At 52.5% G+C, this 18883-nt stretch overlaps 8 protein-coding genes across 8 annotated transcripts; 4 read left to right on the forward strand and 4 right to left on the reverse strand.

The window, feature by feature from the left end:
* Positions 1-522: 522 nt before the first annotated feature.
* Positions 523-2511, forward strand: HD553DRAFT_341651 (uncharacterized protein; the record flags this gene model as incomplete). The annotated part of the gene is made up of 12 exons (XM_046182656.1): positions 523-760; positions 823-984; positions 1056-1104; positions 1171-1225; positions 1305-1392; positions 1469-1489; positions 1540-1567; positions 1635-1771; positions 1845-1986; positions 2064-2125; positions 2187-2416; positions 2482-2511. The coding sequence occupies 12 exons, from the start codon at positions 523-525 to the stop codon at positions 2509-2511; spliced, it is 1242 nt and encodes a 413-aa protein (XP_046037204.1).
* Positions 2393-3443, reverse strand: HD553DRAFT_283901 (GRIM-19). The gene is made up of 5 exons (XM_046178190.1): positions 3408-3443; positions 3312-3330; positions 3088-3237; positions 2841-2982; positions 2393-2726 (listed from the first exon to the last, which is right to left on the reverse strand). Coding segments are annotated over exons 1-5 (372 nt in total). The 5' UTR covers positions 3409-3443; the 3' UTR covers positions 2393-2666.
* Positions 3444-3668: 225 nt separating this feature from the next.
* Positions 3669-6404, forward strand: HD553DRAFT_228027 (uncharacterized protein). Its single transcript, XM_046177287.1, has 8 exons — positions 3669-3907; positions 3981-4522; positions 4588-4759; positions 4824-4928; positions 4998-5292; positions 5363-6018; positions 6092-6175; positions 6246-6404. Exons 1-8 carry the CDS (start codon positions 3812-3814, stop codon positions 6309-6311), a joined length of 2016 nt encoding a protein of 671 aa, XP_046037206.1. The 5' UTR covers positions 3669-3811; the 3' UTR covers positions 6312-6404.
* A 92-nt stretch (positions 6405-6496) lies between these two features.
* HD553DRAFT_271173 (alpha-glucosidase) lies at positions 6497-8653 on the reverse strand (the record flags this gene model as incomplete). Its single annotated transcript, XM_046177698.1, has 6 exons — positions 6497-7208; positions 7288-7683; positions 7762-7844; positions 7916-8135; positions 8224-8348; positions 8450-8653. The coding sequence occupies 6 exons, from the start codon at positions 8651-8653 to the stop codon at positions 6497-6499; spliced, it is 1740 nt and encodes a 579-aa protein (XP_046037207.1).
* A 1317-nt stretch (positions 8654-9970) lies between these two features.
* HD553DRAFT_271254 (P-loop containing nucleoside triphosphate hydrolase protein) lies at positions 9971-12328 on the forward strand (the record flags this gene model as incomplete). Its single annotated transcript, XM_046177704.1, has 7 exons — positions 9971-10213; positions 10297-10442; positions 10526-10598; positions 10678-10878; positions 10947-11182; positions 11249-11978; positions 12047-12328. 7 exons carry the CDS (start codon positions 9971-9973, stop codon positions 12326-12328), a joined length of 1911 nt encoding a protein of 636 aa, XP_046037208.1.
* Positions 12329-12496: 168 nt separating this feature from the next.
* On the reverse strand, positions 12497-13736 carry HD553DRAFT_271227 (putative vesicular-fusion protein; the record flags this gene model as incomplete). The annotated part of the gene is made up of 6 exons (XM_046177702.1): positions 12497-12736; positions 12812-12986; positions 13078-13175; positions 13249-13331; positions 13405-13499; positions 13561-13736. 6 exons carry the CDS (start codon positions 13734-13736, stop codon positions 12497-12499), a joined length of 867 nt encoding a protein of 288 aa, XP_046037209.1.
* Positions 13737-14584: 848 nt separating this feature from the next.
* HD553DRAFT_328664 (pyridoxal phosphate-dependent transferase) lies at positions 14585-16829 on the reverse strand (the record flags this gene model as incomplete). The annotated part of the gene is made up of 9 exons (XM_046181886.1): positions 14585-14719; positions 14792-15122; positions 15213-15345; positions 15444-15594; positions 15699-15973; positions 16103-16149; positions 16227-16354; positions 16526-16613; positions 16780-16829. The coding sequence occupies 9 exons, from the start codon at positions 16827-16829 to the stop codon at positions 14585-14587; spliced, it is 1338 nt and encodes a 445-aa protein (XP_046037210.1).
* A 1103-nt stretch (positions 16830-17932) lies between these two features.
* HD553DRAFT_341658 (uncharacterized protein) lies at positions 17933-18727 on the forward strand (the record flags this gene model as incomplete). The annotated part of the gene is made up of 1 exon (XM_046182657.1): positions 17933-18727. One exon carries the CDS (start codon positions 17933-17935, stop codon positions 18725-18727), a length of 795 nt encoding a protein of 264 aa, XP_046037211.1.
* Between the last annotated feature and the right edge of the window lie 156 nt (positions 18728-18883).

The raw sequence follows: 18883 nt of genomic DNA on the forward strand, positions 1-18883 counted from the left end.
CAGCTAATCCGAACTACCTGCGGAGAGCCGATCGTGGAGGAAGCGTGTCGTTGAAAGGAAGGGTCGTTTGAAAGGTCGTCGAGAGATTTCGGTTTACAGGATGATGGTGGATGATGAGTAGTGATCTAGTGGTTTCTCAGCCAGACGCCGTTTGGAATTGGAGGCGGGACGAGAGGTATTCACACCCACTACTACCGCATCTCTTACTGCACTGTATGATAATAATTTTTCGATGCCATTCTTCTCGCTCTCCCGACCTCATCGATCTCATGTTCTCATGCCTTTGATTGATTGAAGGTGCTGCTAGCTGCTGGGTTGGTTTGTTGTTCCTTCGAGCCTATCAAGCGCGAAAAGTCTCACCTTTTACACCATTCTTGCTTCCGGATCTACCTCCGATTTGACCCAGCTTGCCTGTAAGTTGCCTTTTTGGCTGTACCGTCGAGTATCCTCATCCTGGCGACGTATCGTCGTGTCACTCCTTGGTCCCCTGTATTCCACCTGCGGACCCATGTCTTGCTTGACATGTTTCCCGCTCGAACCATCCTCGATCCGATTATAGCAATCGCCGCCGGAGTCCTCTTCATCGCCTACCTTCGTACGGAATACCTAGCACCTGTCCCGACCGAAGTCGCGACGCTCAAGTACCCACACGAATTCGGATTTCCCGCTTGGTTCTCAAAGGGTCCTAGTCCAAACGATGTGGTAGAGGAAGATCTGGTCCAAACAGGTGATCCGGAGGAGAGGATTTTGATCTTGCACGGTCAGTCCGCACAAACGAGGGACTTGCACTTTACCGGGACTTGCTAAAAACCTGACCTGCAGACCATGAAGATCACGATCCGGCGACTTTTGTCATGGTTCACTACTTTGAGGATCTGAAAGCCGACAAGATCTTGGCTACTGTCAGGACTGTACAAGAACACGCAGCTGTCGAGCAGGAGGACGAGACTTGTCCGTGGTCCTGGATCTTGACGATCGGAGGCAGTGAGTCATGCGAACGAGGCCAGATGTCTTGAGGCTAGATTGGAGCTGACTTGTAGGCGGGCTTCGTCTAGATGCACATGGTACAGGCGTATCATCTGGCTGCGACACGGTTCCAGTGATGTGAGAGGAAACGCTAGACGAAGGTAGGAGCAGCACATCACATGATCTGACTCGATATCATATCAGACAATACGGTACGAAAAACCCACCGAACGCAGCTCAATTAGACTTGGGAACCGGAGTGAGTACAACACCCATTCGAGGAAAGACGGCATCCTCGAGATGACTCGTGTGCTCATATTGAAATGATTTCGTTTCAGGTCAGCTTGTTGGACTCGTCCAGGTTTGACCAGGTCGCCGTGACTTCATCGCTGTACACCAAGACTCATGAACAAGTCGGCCTTATCGGTCAGTCCCGTCGCCCTCGCGCCCTACGAAACTCACATACTGATTCAGAATTACGGGTTGTTGTATCGCGATACAGCTTTCGTCTTGCCAGCTGTAAGTGAGATGAGGGTCATGAATCGTCCACCCTCAGCGGCATACTGACTCCAGGATTGTCTGAAATTCTTGCAAAGGCAAAGTGGGCCAAAGATCCTGTGTTGACTTTCGCCATTTGAAACAAGTGCGCTGAACCGTTGAATGCACAGTCCCGCGGTTTTCTGGCCGGAAAACAAGCCGTTCGCTACACGTCGCAAGCAGGTCACATTTTTCACGTCGCACGAGACCTGGACGCACAAGGCTCAATTGGAAGATCGTTTGCCGTCGGGTTGGAGGAGTGTATTGAGTGAGTGCCGGGCGTATACCTGTCTCGGACGCTGGATCGCGCGAGGCTGAGACACATCGAGCCATGAAACTAGTACCTACGGTAGATCAACACGAAAGACTGCCTGCAAAAGTGCTGCGAAAGCTCAAACACGCCGAGAAGACGCTGGCTGGAGAAATGCGAAATAGCGGCGTCTGCGTATTCGACGATTGGTCGACAGGAATCCTCACCGAGTTGTCAGTATCGCTCAGTGACGTCAATTTCTTCTACAGACGATGTGCTGAGTGTGAGGCGTCCGGGTGGCCATTCCTAGACATTCGCAAGCTATGCTGTCGGGCTGCGTCGTCGCCACGGTGACTCCTACTATTCAGTCGGGTAAGCAAGATATAGTTCCACTCGGCTTTCACCACGATCTGCTGACGTGTCTGGCATTCAGACGACCTGTCCGACCTGTTCCTTATTGTACAGCGACCCAACGGAGATGCCACCGAACGGGCCATGTTCGCAGCTGTCAATGAAGCCTTGCGAACGGCTGACCACGCCGAGCTGGATAGAAAGGCTCTTTGGGGTTTCATTTACGCTCGTCAGAAATTGACGTTTGCAAAGAGACTGTCGGATATCAGGCTTTGGGTTCAAGGGTATCGAGAGGGCCAACGAGGGATAATGGTGGGTCCGGATCATTCTCAACACAGAGGAACTGCTGAGTGAGCTGATTGATTTTTGCCGGATAGTTGCCCTTTGGATACAAACATGTATTGTAGCAGTCTTTGACAGCGTCCTGTATCGATACGAGCATTACGACCGGTCTTCACACTTTCAATCGCTCTTCGAGTCTGTGACCTGCGTTCCAAGTTGTTGAATACGCATGATTGTGAAAAGCTCGATCGCGCGATAGAATAAATGTTGTTTGTATGTTTTACAGGACCACGATGTTGGGCTGGGTGTACCGGGAAGTGTTGTAGACCTTCTTTCCGACCTGTATCGCAGCAAAATGAGCAAAACAACGCGATCCAAAGCAGTAGGTAGCGCAGATCGTTATCAAAAGTCAGCAACCAGGTCAACCGGGAGCCACTCGCGACCATTCACTCACCTCCCAATCCGGTACATCCTTCATGATCTCCTTTTCTCTGGCGAGCGAAGCGGTGTTCCTTCGGTAGGCATCTCGGTCTTGTTCGGCGAGGATGAGGGGGACGAGGTGGATCCTCGACCAAGCCGACTCTCGCTTGAGTTCTCTGTTTCAGGTCAAGCAACATAGGAGCGATCAGCAACCGAGAACAGGCGACCCTGTCGATATTCCTTCTTCCGCTGTCTGTCGAACCCATCGATTGATCGCTCACCTCCTCTCCAAGTTGCCCTTCCCAACCAAGTAGAATCCGTATGCGCAGATAGCCGTGATACCTCCAAAGATGGCAGCTCCACCGGGTCCTCTGATGGGCAAGCTTCGCTTGTATCGGATCGCCTCAAAGCCTCCCGAAGGAGGCATATCCCTACAAGACACGATCAACCTATCAGTAAGGGCGATCTCGACCGGCCGGGGCTTGTCTTGAGAGTAGATACGAACTGCCTGGGTGGTTGAACCACTATTTCGCGCGAGTTTCACATCGTTGTCGTCAGCTATGATCTTTTCGTTCGAACCGAGCTGTATGACGGAACTCACTGTTTGAGGACTGTCTTTCAGGATGTCTGCAGGATCGTTCTCGGATGATGACACTCGGGCTTGTACATGATGTCGTACTGTGCTGCTCTCACGAATATGGCTCAAAGTCGATTGGGAGGGGAATTGTTTGATAAGAACGAGAGCAGGATGAGATTGCGTGACGTGTCATTTGAATCTGTGCGTTGCTGAGTTCTGATCGTCTGAGACATTACGAACTTTGAGTCGGTGAGTGCGTTGAAACATCTGCATCGCAAAGACAACCTTGTTCGTACATGTTCGTCACAGATCACAGCCGACGTAGTGGACGTTAGATTATCAGCTTGACTTTAGAAGAACCTTCAAGTCACCGTAGCGAGTCGTGGCTCGTTTCCTCGCGGCATTCCCAAGGATAGACATTCTCGGCCATGGCCGTCGCAATGTCCTTTGAGGACTTGCCAGAGCACATCGTCGAGGACATCTTCTTGCAACTCTCGCTGGACGATCTGCAATCATGCAAACTGGTGAGTCGTCAGCGGGTCCGCGATATGGTTCCTGCCGCTGATCGTATGAACCACGCTTTCGCCGGTATGACAGATCAACAGACACTTTCATGCGATCGTGACGACCAGCGTTCAGCTACTCTTGCATCAAGAGCTCGAGGCTACAGCTCAAGTGGTTCCACCCTCGGTCAGACGATCCGATGCTGCCGCATCTCTGTTGTCCACCATTCGAGAACGCCAATCCGGATTCCGGACCATCGCCCCTTCAAAGACGTTCCGAGTGGATCTCGACAAGCACGAAAGGAGGCTTTACGAGTATCTCGAAGGGACGATGGTACGAGGAAGCGGGTCTGCCTTTTCCTCCACTGGATTACCTTCTGGAGCATCGGTTTACGATTTTACGACGTCGTCTGAATGGGAAACGATCGACGCATACACGCCGAGCTATTCTTTATCCGAGAACAAGGAGATCGAGGCTAATGCGGAACAACAGGATGAAGAGGAAGAGGTCGTCGAGATCGGAGAGGATTCGGATGACAAGGAACAATACGTTCGGAGACATTTCGACGGCAACTTTGAGATGAAGGACTTTACCATCGATCCTGGTCAGAACCTCTTTGCGATCGGCGAGATGACGTGAGTGGCTTCAGTTTCAGCTCTTGATCGGCCAGTCACTACATGCTAAGCTAGACTCGACGTAGCCGTACCCGAGATCCCGACCATCGGATAATAACGAAAAACCGCCTCAGCATCCATCTGAAAACGTTGTCAGATTTCCAGCCCCATCCAAAAGCGTGTAGTCAAGACGGGAGAGAGGGTTTCTTATGCAACGTCGGGGAGTGGGACGCAGGGTCTGTCAGCTTGACCTTGCAGGTGAGCGATCGAGACCGCTTTCGAAAGGGAACAATAGCAGCTCATTCTGATACTATGGTCTTAGGTGTGCGACGACAAGATTTTCATCTTTTCAAACAACCTTGGACGACAAAACTTGCCAGAGGCGAGATTGTGCGGTTGGAATTGGCGGACAGGACAAAAGCTATTTGTGGGTCCGAGCGTCCGCCAAGCATAACATCTTGTCTGTGCCATGATGCTGAGATCGTTCCCCGTTCAGGAACAAAAATCAAATTTCAGAATCGAAGGTGACCATGTGTCACTGCTGACCATCGAAGACTTTGTCTTGCTCAGTCCCACGACGTACGGGCTGATCCAATACGATATCGAGCGTTTGCCTGTCGCCCAAGGCACACCGTTTCCTTGCGTCTTGAACGTATTCACCTTAGTGGCAAATGAGGAAACTCCCAAGGCAAGCGAGGCAGATCCGGCGATCGACTTGAAGAGGGCCATGTATGTGCCAAAGAAGATTGCCACATTCGAATTACCGCGATGGCTAGCCGTGGTCATGGTCCGTGAGTGTCTTTGTTGGCGGCCCATGAGACTGCTTCACACGCTCAAGAGCGATCCGCTCTCACCCCCAAGATCTGCGATCGGACCCACCTCCCAGGCAATTCTTTCCCGAGGAAAACCCTTCCAAGGTTTACCCGAATCCAGAGACTGGAGTCATCGTCATTCAGTATGACTGTGACGATGGACCCTTGCACGATAACGAGATCGGACCTGTCTACCATCTTTTCGTCCGAAAAGAGACGCTGCTGTCGTACTTGCCGATCAAGGGGTCAAATCTACATACCGCAAAAGAGCTTGAAAACGTCGAACTCAAGACCATCACGTGGGAAGAGCTGAGCCCATATACTCGGTTCGTAGAGGATATTGACCGACAGGACTGGGTCTGTTATGTCTACCACTATCGATTCGTCTCGCCCCGTATCGAGCTCCGAATGGGCCCTCTCAACAACCCGATCGAAGAGACGTACATCCGGCTGTTCAACTTTGATCCGGTCGAGACGGAACGACTGTTGCGAGCGAGAAGGAGAGATCTGGCCGAGGGCAACCGCAATTGGAACGACTGGGACAGTGCCGATCTGGCCGAGGAGACGCCGCCGAGCGATCCCGCCACTCACGGACCGGATCACGTCTTGCAAGGAATGGACGAACGGAACGTGTATCTCATGACGGACGAGACGACGGTAGCCGCCGAGGGTTGGCTTGCAAATAACGTGACAACGGGCAGCAAAGTGGGTTGTTCAAGTTGGGCTTCGGCTCGTTCCGGGTCGGTCCGGCTGACATTTCAATGGGTTACCCTCGCAGATGCCATATATTTGGCTCGAAACTACCGAACCGAGGCGATGCCACGGACTCATGATTGACGACTCACGAATAATAGCAATGACTGTGAGAGTCGCGAGTCTCGAGATGAGTTGTGGGCACGTCGAGCTGACTGGGATATTCGCTTGGCTCGCAGCAAAATGACGAACATGGTGAAGAGGCGGGCTTTTCCTACTTGGAGGTACTGCATATGGGCCCGTGAGCGTTTCGCTAATAGGATGCGCAAATACGTAGTGTATATCATTTCATGCTTGACTGTCACAAGTTGTACAAATTACTGCATCGCTGGCAGAATCCCCATGAGACCCAGATTTTTCATTAGCGAGGTATAAATAACGTCCATCTTCCCTCGAACCGAAGAACCCTATTGATTCGACGACGTCATTCTCAGGCGTTGACGAGGTAGACTCGTCCCTCGTACGCCTCGAGCGTCTCTAGCGAACTGTTCTTGTAGTTGGAGATGGCTAGCTTGGCCTCTCCCTTGAGCTCGGCTGGCAGCTTGAACGCCACCTGTTCCTTGGTAAAGTTGAGGACGATGACCGCCTGAGAATCGCCGTGCTCCTTGATGTAAATCATCGTCTGGTCGTTCTCCAGATCGAGCAGGCGGAAAGAGCCGTAGATCATCAAGTCCTTCTTCTCCTTGCGGAACTTGATCATCTTTTTGTAAAAGCTCAAGACCGAGTTGGGATCATCGATCTGAGCCGCCACGTTGATCTCGGTATACGCCGGGTTGGCGATCATCCATGGCTTCTCGGCCGTGGTGAAACCTCCGTTTCGAGACGAATCCCATTGGACGGGGAATCGGCCATGATCTCGTGCGTTGAGCTGAGCACCCCTTCGTCCCTTTTCGTGTGCCTCTTCGTCGTTGGGGTAATAATCGTCCATGTCCTTCCAGAACCCGGTCGTCTCGCAGTCGAGGTATTCTTCTCGACCGATCGACATGGGCAAGTTGATGGTACCGATCTCCTGACCTTGGTAGACAAAGGTCGAGCCGGTCATGCTCATGAGGAAGATGCAGAGCAACTTTCCCGAGTTGACCCGGTATTCGGGAGCGTCCGAGCAGTACCTGGAGACCGATCGCGCTTGGTCGTGGTTCTCCCTGCAAGCAACAGAGACAAGAGCGTCAGTATGTGGTCTCCTCGAGATCGAAAAGTAATAGGCGGTCGCTGTAAACTCACAAATAAGTTGTCTGCCATCCGTCCGTCTTGTCGACCACCTTCTGGTACTGATCGATATATCCTTTGAACTCGCTCAACTTCCACTCCCTCGGCCAGAACCTGTAGACCTTGCCGAAGTCCATGCAGACGTGGTCGAACTGGAAGACCATATCCACCACCTTGGCCTCGGCCGAAACCACCTCCAGCACCTTGGTAATGTCCGGCGTGTTGGGCCATTCCCCAATAGCCACGGCGTCGTATTTGGAAAACGTCTCCTTGTTCATCTCTTTGAGGAATTCCATAAGCCGGGGACCGTTCGTCCAGAGCGTGTCTGATCGCTGGTAAGTAGCTGAAGGGTCGAGAACGGGAGCGTCGGGGAAGTCGAGGTTCTTCGAGTAGATGTTGCAGGTGTCGATACTAAGAGGGTCGAGGAGTGGATACGCTATAGTGAGCTGGTTGGCACGGAAAAAAATCGATCGCCTGGTGGGAACTTACCGGAACCCATCGACCCCACGCTCGAGCCAGAAAGTGATGGCCTCTTCGTACAGCGCCTTCCTGACCTCTTCTTCCTCCCAATTCTATCGACAGCCATACCGAACGCAACCCATCTCAGCTCATACCCTGCTTGCTACTCGGCGACCGAACTCACGAAATCGGGCTGCCCGACGGCAAACAAGTGCAGATAATACTCCTGCGTCCCCTCGTCCCACTCCCAAACGCTACCCCCGAAAGCCGCCCTCCAATTGTTCGGAGGGATGGGTTTTCCATCGTCGGTGAACCCTTTAGGTTTACGCCACATGAACCAGTTTCGTTTCGGGTTGTCGAGCGAGGAACGGGATTCCTTAAACCATTTGTGTTCGTCCGAGCAGCTGCGACGAGGACAAGGAGCGGTACGTCAGATTAGCACGCGGAAGGCGAGGTTGGGTCAGAGACAGAGGGAGGGAGAGGCACGCTTACTGGTTGATGACCAGGTCGAACAGGACCTTGATATCACGCTTGTGGCACTCTTCGATGAATTTGAAACAGTCGTCAAGCGTCCCGTAAGGAGGGTAAATGTCTCTGTAGTCCGAGATATCGTACCCCTATACGCAAGAACCGTCATGACAATGCAGAACGGACCGTCAGATCGAGCTCGGACGGGAAAACAAAGACGGCTTCGGCCCTCGAAATAATGAGAACTGACCATATCACACTGCGGCGAGCTGTAATGCGGGTTCAACCAGATGGCATCCACCCCGAGCTCTTTCAGGTAATCGAGCTTGCTGATGATCCCGGGGATATCGCCAAGACCATCCCCATTCGAGTCGTAGAACGAGGAAGGATAGATCTGGTAGATGAGGGCTTCCTTCCACCAGGTACGTTTGTGCTGGTGAGAGTCGCCGTTCATGGTAAAAGTGGCATTCTTGCCCTGCGAGTCGGTGAGGGTGATGTCCTGCGTCATCGCGAAACGGTGCAGGGGGCGGGATAAAAGGCGAGCGAAAAGAGGAAGACAAGGGTCAGGAAGAGCCGGGATCGACGTGCAAGTGGCAGGCTGATTGTCCCCAGACGGTAATGAGCCGGGATATCACTTTGCGTACGTGTTGCTGACCTATTATAAGTGGTCGAGTCGGGCGGTCGTCGGGCGATGGATGGGTAGAATTACGCCGAACCATCCGCTTAGGCGCGGCGCGCGTGGAGGGGATGGATGCGGGGAAAGGATCTACGGAAGCAATTCTCTTGCGTACCTGCGCAAGGAATCCGGGGTAGAAGGGGGTTGGGAAACACGTGACTCACTTTGCCGACCATCTTGCAAGTCGCCAGGTCGTGAGTGGACTTGAGCCTCGTTTGTAGACCTGCAAAGGAGTTTATCGACCTAGGCCCGCTTGTCCCACCTGAACCCTCCACTCGTACATACCTCCCCGCTGCGATGCGCTCGTCACGACTCGAAAGAGTGGCACTTTACGATGTTCCGACTTCAACCCGGCGACAAGCCTGCTGGCACTCAGATCAGTCGCCATTCCCGAATGTATCCTCCGCCACCCGACTGCATGGCGTGAGCGGACAAATTCAATCATTGGCAACTTCTATGTCCATGTGGTCTAGATCTGGCCCGTCCTCCCATCGCATGGGGTTGTAGAGTCCTCTGCGCAATTTCGATATGGATTGATTGTATCTCCGAAGATGTCACGGTGGTTGGATGGGTGTCGTTACGGATGATCCGGCAGGTATGATGGAGCCGGATACGTTCGTATGGAACACATCAATCAGCCTGCAAGATTTCAGGACAAACGAGATGATGTATGTATTCGCTTCTTTCCATCACGGTCATTGCGCGGGTTCTCGAACGTCGTTCCTGGGCTCGAGTCTAGTATATATGGAGCGCCGACGCATCCTGGTCCTTCTCAGCGTCCTGACAGCCTACTCCATTAGTGGGATACTCGATACGACCTTGTAACCGAGCAAGCCGAACGTCCTCTTGACTCGGGGCGCGGATATTGGCCGAAATCATGCGATGAAACCGTCAAACGCGGGGGGCAAGGTCGAGATCGAGGCTGATCACGTGACATGCGAATCATCCGCGTCAATTATTGTTCAAAGTTCGAGGTCGTACCAAGTCGTTGCATTTGTTGATGGTCTGATCTTCTTTGCCGTTGCTCCGCTCCGAGACACCTGGTGCTCAACAGTCCTGACAGTACTTGATATCACCCTAGCTCGCTTTTTCGACATGGACAACTCGCTACTAGAATCGTCCCTCACCTTCTCCGATGAGCCCTTCGCTTCCCTCCTGGACGCCCGGATCCTCCGATCACTAGCCGACCTCTCGTTCACCCACCCAACGCTCGTACAAGCTCAGGCTATCCCGCTGGTCTTGCAAGGAAAGGATGTACTGGCCAAAGCACGGACGGGGAGTGGAAAGACGGCTGCTTATGGACTTCCGGCGATCCAAAAGGTCTTGCTCGCCAAAGCTGTGAGTGGGCGGTTTAGGACGGCTCTCGTCACTGATTTAGGCAATGTACTGAAATCGGTGTGGACTTGCCCTGGCGATGACAGGACGGTAATGCTGCTCCTGGTATCCGAGCTCTGATCCTGGTGCCCACTCGAGAACTGGCTCAGCAAGTGACCTTGTTCATCAAGAGCGCTATTACGTATTGCGAAGGGATCGTCAGCGTCATGAACGTCGCATCGGGGAAATCCAGGTGAGGTCGAGATACTAGCGGGAAAAGATTGCGAAGGATAGAAGAGTGAAAGCTGACATCAGGATTGGTTCATGAATTCGTAGTCTTGCTTTGAACGAGATTCCTGATATTCTCGTAGCGACCCCGTCCAAGTGTCTCGCTCTGCTGCAGGCCAAGGTGAGCACTACCCTAATCTACCCAGTACACGCCTGTCAGAGAGCTGACTTGACGCTCAAAATCCACAATGTGCACACAGACTATATCGCTTCCCTCCCTCTCCCTGCTCATCATCGACGAAGCCGATCTCATCCTCTCTTACGGTCATTCCGCCGACGTGCAACGCTTGCTGGACCCCTCGCAGGGCTACGTACCGAGAGTCGGGGTGCAGGGTGTCTTGATGAGCGCAACGATGACGAACGATGTCCAGGCTTTGAAAGGGTTGGCACTGAGGAGCCCGGTGAGTGTTGATTCTCGATGCAATGAGTACCCCTGAGCCTTACCATAATTCTGTGTTTCCTGCTCTAGGCCGTCTTGACCCTGTCCGAACCCTCATCCTCATCCTCCTTGACGCAATACAGCACGCACACGACCGAGATGGACAAGTTCCTCGTCCTCTACGTCCTCCTGAAACTCAAGCTCGTCAAGGGGAAATCCTTGATATTCGTCAACACCGTCGAGAGGGGTTATAGGATCAGGTTGTTCCTGGAACAGTTTGGAATCAAGGCTTGTGTGCTCAACGCGGAGATGCCCCTGAACTCGAGGTGAGCCCTAAAACTCGTTTGGACCGTCAGAGTGGAAGCTGATCATCAGGGACAATTCGTTGACAGATATCACGTCGTCGAGGAGTTCAACCGGGGAGCTTACGATTACATTATCGCTACGGACGAAGCGGACATGTCGATCGCTGACGAGGTCAAGGAGGAGGAGACGGATAAAAAGGAGGAAGAGAAGGAGGAATTGATCCCAAGTGGGATCCCCACTCAGGTCGAGGGCGAGGGAGAGGACCCGACCGAAGATCCAGAGCAGGAGACACCCATGGAGGAGGACGCAGCAGAGAGCAGCAAGACGGCCGGGAAGCGAAAAGCTACGGATCAACCCGCTACAGAGAAGAGTCGGTCGAACAAGAAAGGGCGAAAGGAGGACAAGGCATACGGCGTGTCCCGAGGTATCGATTTCGTCGCCGTGGCCTGCGTCATCAACTTTGACCTACCCTCAACGACGAGTGCCTACACGCACCGAGTCGGACGAACGGCACGGGCAGGTCAGACCGGTTTGGCTCTGTCCCTTGTTGTACCCAAGAAGGGCATGTCGAAGGACAAGCAGATCCATTTGGAGAGCGCCAAGCAGGACGAAAAGGTCTTCCAGAAGATCAAGGAGCACGTCAAGGACGATATGGGTGCCGATATCAAGGAGTGGGACTTTGGGGGTAGGAAAAAGGAGATCGAGGGGTTCAGGTATCGAATGGAGGATGCGTTGAAGGCTGTGACAGCGAAGCGCGTGCAAGAGGCTCGACGAGAAGAATTGAGGCGGGAGCTGCTGAACAGCGAAAAGCTCAAAGTGAGTCGGCGTTTCGTTACCGCCTGTTTCACTGTATATTGAAGGAGCCTCCTCGTTCGCTTTATTAGGCACACTTTGCAGCAAACCCGCTCGACTTTTCTTACCTGCGACACGACGCACCGCTTAACCCTGCTCGAGTGCAACCTCATATGAAGCACGTACCCAACTACCTGATGCCCAAGATCGCCAAGGTACCGATCAACGAAGAGGTCGAGGGCCACGTCCCTTTCGCTCGAGGGCAGCGAGGTGGACGAGGTGGAGCTCGAGGAGGTCGCGGCGGTGGAGGTGCACGAGGCGGTGCACGGGGAGGTCGAGGTGGGAGAAAGTCGAACCCGCTCAAGAACTTTTAGATGGGGTTGGTAACGGGATCTGGATCGGAGTTTGCAGACTGTATAGGTCTTGGGGATCACATTTGTAATCGAGTCAAGACATGGCTACAATCTGTTATATATATCTACGTGTACACTCTGCTTGACGCCTGACGCAAGGAACGCTTCACCTGTCGCATCGGCAAATGATCACGTCAACCCCTCGACCTCGCTCTCGAGACCCTTCTTGATCCGCAGCAAGACGCCCGTCTTCCAGTTGTCCAGCTTGGTCACCTGGTCATAGTTGAACACGGCCTCCTGGAATGCCTCGACGTCACCTTGCTCGCAGGCGTCCATTACGTGTTGAGCGAACTTCGCTTCTCGAGTCGAAGGGAAGGTGACGTCCTTCTGGGCGAACGATTGGAGCAGCCGCTGACACGTCACCAGGTCCTGTCACGAACACAGCCACCGACATGATCAGCCTTTCAGTCCTGCCCTTTGTGCCGGAAGTTCATCCTTACTCACCCCCATAGCCATACTACACAGCGCTGCACGCAACCAATACTCCTTGACGCTGTACTTGGTTAAAGGGCTGGACAAGCTCCAATCTCCAACCTGCTCGTACAGCTCGATGGCTTTGCCGAGATCCCCGATGTCAGCCGAGAGCTCAGCAGCGGATTGGAAACATTGGTTGGCGGTGCTACATTTTGAACAGAGATGAGGAAATCAGTCGGTGTCGCTAGTCGTCAAGCAGGGCTCGGAAAAACAAAGGGTGCAGAGGCGGAGCGTACGCGTTAGCTTCTTCTTGCTTGTACCATTCCCCTGCTCGAACGTAGCTATCCCTCGCTTTAGCTGCATCCAGGTTGTCCTGAGCGTATACTTGAGCGATCTGTAGTCGAAGAAAGACAAGCTCAGCAAGTTCCTCATCGGATGCCACAGAAAGCGAGCACGTCGCCCCTCACCTCTTTCTCCCGATCTGCCGCTTGGCGGAAGCTACCCGCCTTGATGAGCAACTTGATAGTTTGATGCAAAGCCGAGACGGCAGCTACGTTCAACGAACATGGATTCAATAATTCAGCGTGGGTAACAATATCCAGAAGCTGTGAGGCTGAGCTGACCTTCCGGATCAGACTTCTTGTAGCTCTTGGCGGCGTTGTGGTAAGCGTTCATGGCATCGTTGTTCTCCCCACCTTTCAGTCGACAATCGGCCTCCCTACGTCCGGCACTCCAAACTTCAGCCGCTCGTCTCAAGCTCAATCATGGAATAAACCCACTTCTCAAAAGCGATTCCACTGGCTCTCCAATTCCTCTCGACCTTGTACGCATTCGCAGCCTGAGCGAACAGGTCACCCGCGTCTTCCCATTTCGATGAGGCCGAGCTGAACCATCCACCGGACGAGTTGGCCTTTTTCTCGGCGGATTTGAGGATCTTGTCAGCTTCAGAAGCCATGTTTGTATTTCACTTTGGATATTGGTCGATTCGTGATCGGTCTTTGACTGCGATGTCGTATGCCTGAGAGCTACAAGTTGACGAGACCGCTCTTGACCATCGTCGTCGTCATCAGGTGTCACCTCCGTTCGGATCCGCCGTGATTACGTAAGCCCAGACCGACGCTGTAAGTCAAGCCAATATCTTCTGGCATAGGGTGGCAAGCGAAACGGCTGGGATGTCGAGCATGACAAGCATCGGTATATATCCTTGATACTAGGGAGCATCTCTATCATCTTTATGTAGCTGACTACGTATATGTATGTCACAAGATACAGCTGTTGGCCAAGGTTGGCGCATTCTCTCGCATAACACAGGGGTCCGCTGGCTGCATGAGTAAGGCGTATGTAGTGCGCATGTTGTGCTTCGACTTTTGTTGCAACCTGTACCTGTAAAATCCGTCGTTCCGTTACAGCATTTCTTTCTACGTACAGGATAATCCGCCGTATATGGTGAGCGAAATGCTTCACTTTGCGCGATCAGTCGTTGCGCCTCACTAGTTTAGATCATTTGGCCTCTTCGCTCATCCTCCAGCAATCTCTAGCGATGATACCAGAAGATCAAGCAGATTTTGGGTTCTCAACTTGTCAATGGGGTGGTTGCTTGGGTCATCGACTGTCTAACGAATTTCGTGAATTCGATTGAAATTGTTACTCAATGATTCTACCGTTATTGTACAACCATCACGGCGCGTGAGTGGGCTGGATTGTCTGTATTGGAAGGCAGCCTACGCCCCATGCGTTTTCCTAGGTCAAGTCGAAGGTATGATTGGCGTTACTCATTCAACACATAGCTTTCGAAGGTATATTTCACAACTCGTCCGCGCAACGTAAATTCAGCAGGTCTTCCAGCCTCTCAAGACCGGCCTCCAAATTCTCAGGTGGTACAGAGAATGTCACCCTAAACCACCCGGGAGTCTTATGGTGGTACGCCGAGCCCGGGGCCTGTCGTCGACAATAAGTACGGTATATGATCAGCGCTCGAGAGTTGGAGCAGGATTTGCAGAGGTCACTCACTACGTAAAGACCCCCATCGAGCAGTTTTTGGAACACCCGCGTTTCCTCATCCCTCGTCTTGATTCCAATCCGTGGGCCCAGATTCACCCAAACGAAGTGCCCGGCGTTACAGTCCCTCACTACCACTTGTCGGCGTTCGAACCACGTCCTCACCCTCTCTTGCGCCACACTCAGTCTAGACTGGTTCAGTCTCAAAAAGGTTGGCAGGTAGTCGGATGTCAGGAGGGTTGAGAAGATGACGTCTGCCGGTGAGGAGATCTTGATTTGTATGGATAGCTGTGCGAGGGTTCGAAGCAGGCGCGGGTTATGTTGCGTGATAAGGGCGCCAATGCTAAATCGCATTCGATATCAGAAGAACGGTGAGACGAAGAAGTATCAGCAAGCACTCCTAGGGATTCGTAATGCCTTCATTGGTACTCACCGGAACCCATTAGCCGAAAAGTCCTTGCTCATCCCGTAAACGCAGTGCAAACGACCCTTGTCGAAATGTCCTTCTATGTCCCGTTCGAGGTCGATGCTCAACGCTGAACAGAAGGGTCTCGCTCCAGGGAAACCTGTCCATTATCACGCGAAGCAGATGACATGGTGTTATTCCACCCAGACATCAGCGCCAAACCTTCTCAACGGCCTCTTACAGTCAAACCGGACTTACTTTTGTTCTCATAGACACTCATCGCATAGATCTCATCGCTGACCAAGTGCAGATCGTGTTTCTGCGCAAACTTGCAGTACCCGATCAACGTCGACCGTGAGACGGTGATTCCCAAGGGATTGTGGGGGTTGCAAATCAGGATCGCCCGGACCTGACGCGATCGTGAGCGTAAAGTCGAGGGAAGGAGGTAAGGTTTCAGGTCAATTTCACGTTGGTGATCGGCATGAAACGTCTAAGCCTTGATCTAATACTCACATCCACCCCATCCGCTCGAGCGTTCTGTAAAGCCTTTTCGAAAGCCTCTTCTAGACCTCCGTCGCCGGCCCATTCATCCTGAACCTCATCCTCATTTTGGCACTCGATCTGGTCCTTATACCCCGCCCAATCAACTCCGACCAACTTTACCCCCGATCTCCCGCCTACCAAGTCCCGGTCGAACCCCGCGTAATACGGATTGAGAATGAGCACGCCGTCGCCGGCATCGAGAAGGGTGTGAAAGAGGTGGTCTAATATTGCTGAGACGCCGACGCCTGTGGATCGCGTGTGATCAGGAGGTTCGAACGTGAGGAAAGGGTGGGACAAATAGTTGAGATGGGATGAGATCGGATAGAGTTTTCGATCAGCTGCGGCGGAAGACGACCATCCATCTTGGAACTTACCCGTGATAATGTGTTCAGGATCGACATTGACCGCCGGATTAAAGTACCTACACCAAACCATTATCAAATAGTGAAACATATATCAGTTCTCGTTCCCGAATCACCCTGCACCAATCATCTTCACCGATTTAGGAATCCAGCCAGAGCTTCATTCAACCTCCTAGATCCCCATAGATTGTCTCCGTACGTGAGGTCCTTCTGAATCAGGTTCTCGGTTATGGCTTTTCGGGAGAATGACAAGATTTCTTCGGCCTATACAAAGCGACCACAGGAATGACGCAGTTCGTTGGGACATACGGTATGATGCATTACGGAACGATGTTGTCGGGTCGGTGCGGGCCGAAATAGATTAGAGCAGGAAAACAAGAGGGGTGGGGTTGTCAGTCCTATTCTCCTCAAGCTCGCTGTAGCCGTTACACTCACGCATAAAAGATTCTCGGCGATCCCCAATGACACGATTCCACTGGGGTTTGTCTTCGGGCAATACAGGTTCTGGAACAGACACGAAAAGCTGCGAAAGGGAATGTGAAGATGAGTTGCGTTTCATGTCAGCATATGGAGGTCCTTTGATCCGATCCGATAAGAGAGGATGAGGGAAAGGCGGACAGAGACGATGTAGACCAAGCCTGGCAGACGTGAAGGGATAAGGAAAGGGCAAGGTAGATGATGAAGCTCACCGCTCGATCAGAGGTCCAGGTTCAGGTCCGTTTGTCACCCGCCTCGACATCCTCGCCGCCTGCTTGTTGATGCCATTGGACGCTGCTGCTATCTCGAGCTTCTCCAACTTCTCTTGCACATCACCAACAATATCTTTGCTGGATAAGGAAGTGTTAGATGGCCGGGATGCGGACGGGGACGTCGATGATCCGGTTGGAATGTCAGGTTGTCGAAACTGAACCTCCCTTTCGATGCGGCTCGGGGGAAGGTATCCGTGGCATGCTACATCGACGTTGAGATACGAGTCTGATTGAGTGCCGAGAGCGGCGGTCATAGTTTCTGTTGCCATGTCCAGTTAGATAGATTCGGTTGTTCGAGATGAGGTGTTGATGGTCTCCCAAGCACACGGTGGTGGCTATCACATGGCTATATGGTGTATGCATATATATATATATATAATCTTTTCATCTCGGGTCATTTGATCAGGATGACTCGAGAGCTTTTCCAAGTCCATAGTTTGATCCGAATAGTCTGAAACGAGGCATATGACCGTACTAGCCGTACTACGATAAATCGACCAAACCATTCCGAATCGACCAAGTGACCGTGTTAGGGCCCCCCATCGGAGAAGAGCGATAGAAGGGTCACGTGATTGAATGATCTTACCCCTCACCTCCGAATCGTTCGTAGTGAAATGTGGCTGTGGTGTCACGAGGATAGTGGTGAATTATCTTCTAGACCCAAGCTAAGCCTCTGGGCCTCTGACAGCTTTCTGACTGCCGATTGTTGTTCGATCATTAGGGCAGCCATGAATGTAGCCGTACAGGCTGTTGGCCAAAGTAAAGCCTATATTCCTTCCACCGAGTGCTTGGGTTCCGGCTTGATTTTTCCTGTTAATTGGGAGCGGCGGACAGGTGAAGAGCGCGCGCTTAGACTCGCAAGAGATGCGGGTATCGCTCCTTTTATCGTAATACTGGGTTCACTCTTTTGTCGCATCAGGCATCCTTCCGTTGTACCGGGTCGCTCTTTTGATCGGAGTGGAGTTGACCACAAGAAAGACGTTCCGCCGGGCTCTAAGGAAATGGGGATAAAGACTGGGTAGAAAGATGTTTGGCGGTTTGGATGTCTGAGTATCGCCTACCTCGTCAATCTGTCCCCTGCCAAAATCTTACAATGACGCAGAACTTGGTGAAAGACTTGGAAGACCTTGCAGAACACGAAGCACCTACCGACTTCGTCTCAGCCTTGGATACCTATCTTCAAAGATATGTGAAGGAAAACAGAGACCTGGAAGAGCTTGCAAAGCACTGGGACTTTGGCATGCTGGCGGAGCGTTCACCCAGAAAGCCAGGCTATATCGTGAAGAGACGATTCAGGCTTTCTGAAGCTGCAGAGAGGGGAAGAAGGGTCTGTGGCCTTGAGGAGATGACCCAAAAAGGCGTTTTTGGAAAGCGCCAAAAACGCAACCCCCAGTGCGAACAGGTTGGCAAGTTGTACCAACTGGCAGGTGCCAAGTGGTTATCCTTGCGCATGAAAGAACTGAACGGTAGTGGGACCAATGTCGAGCGAGACTGGGACTGGTGGTTTCAGAAGGAGGCGGAAGACGCATTCAAACGTCTACCGGAAGAGGCAGCCTTAGGCGAGAGTGCCAGCGGAGCTTCCAAGAGAAGGAAAACAGCTGCTACCGACCTCGAGGCTGAAGATGTGGGATCAATCCTTACGCGCACTGCGGACGCCTCCTCTTCTGGGGTCGTCTCCACCCTTGCATCCGCTGCTGACAGCACACAAACTGCCATCGACGCCTCGGTTGCCAATGCTACTACCTTGGGTACCGCGTTCTCCGCCGAGAGAGAAACTGTATCCACAAGGACGGAGATTGGTTCAACTGGTGCGAGTACAACCCGGATCCCTATCGAGAACTTGCTGGAAAATCCCAAAACGACGACATCCTCCAGATTGGAAAAATGATGCCCGACATGGAGACGTGATGTAGTCCACAGCAGGGTCGACAGAGTAGCCGCTTGTGTGTCGATATGGATAGATATATGTGTCAATCAACATAGATGCTGTGGCTCGACAAAGGATAGTGGCGATCTTTGTGTTTGAATCAGGAGATGTTCAGCT

The sequence above is a fragment of the Filobasidium floriforme genome (assembly GCF_021052385.1).
Source record: "Filobasidium floriforme strain CBS 6241 chromosome Unknown HD553scaffold_9, whole genome shotgun sequence".
In the NCBI taxonomy this organism is placed as follows: Eukaryota; Fungi; Basidiomycota; class Tremellomycetes; order Filobasidiales; family Filobasidiaceae; genus Filobasidium; species Filobasidium floriforme.

Bases quoted from the DNA above. Each gene is read 5' to 3' on its own strand.
- HD553DRAFT_283901 (XM_046178190.1), bottom strand. The intron at 2,983-3,087 runs GTGAGCGATCAA...GACCTGAAACAG, and splicing joins AAGGGCAACTTGGAGAGGAG to AGAACTCAAGCGAGAGTCGG. The intron at 2,727-2,840 runs GTGAGTGAATGG...GCTGCGATACAG, and splicing joins AGGATGTACCGGATTGGGAG to GTCGGAAAGAAGGTCTACAA.
- HD553DRAFT_228027 (XM_046177287.1), top strand. From the start codon at position 3,812: ATGGCCGTCGCAATGTCCTTTGAGGACTTGCCAGAGCACATCGTCGAG. The intron at 3,908-3,980 runs GTGAGTCGTCAG...CCGGTATGACAG, and splicing joins ATCTGCAATCATGCAAACTG to ATCAACAGACACTTTCATGC. The intron at 5,293-5,362 runs GTGAGTGTCTTT...CTCACCCCCAAG, and splicing joins GCTAGCCGTGGTCATGGTCC to ATCTGCGATCGGACCCACCT.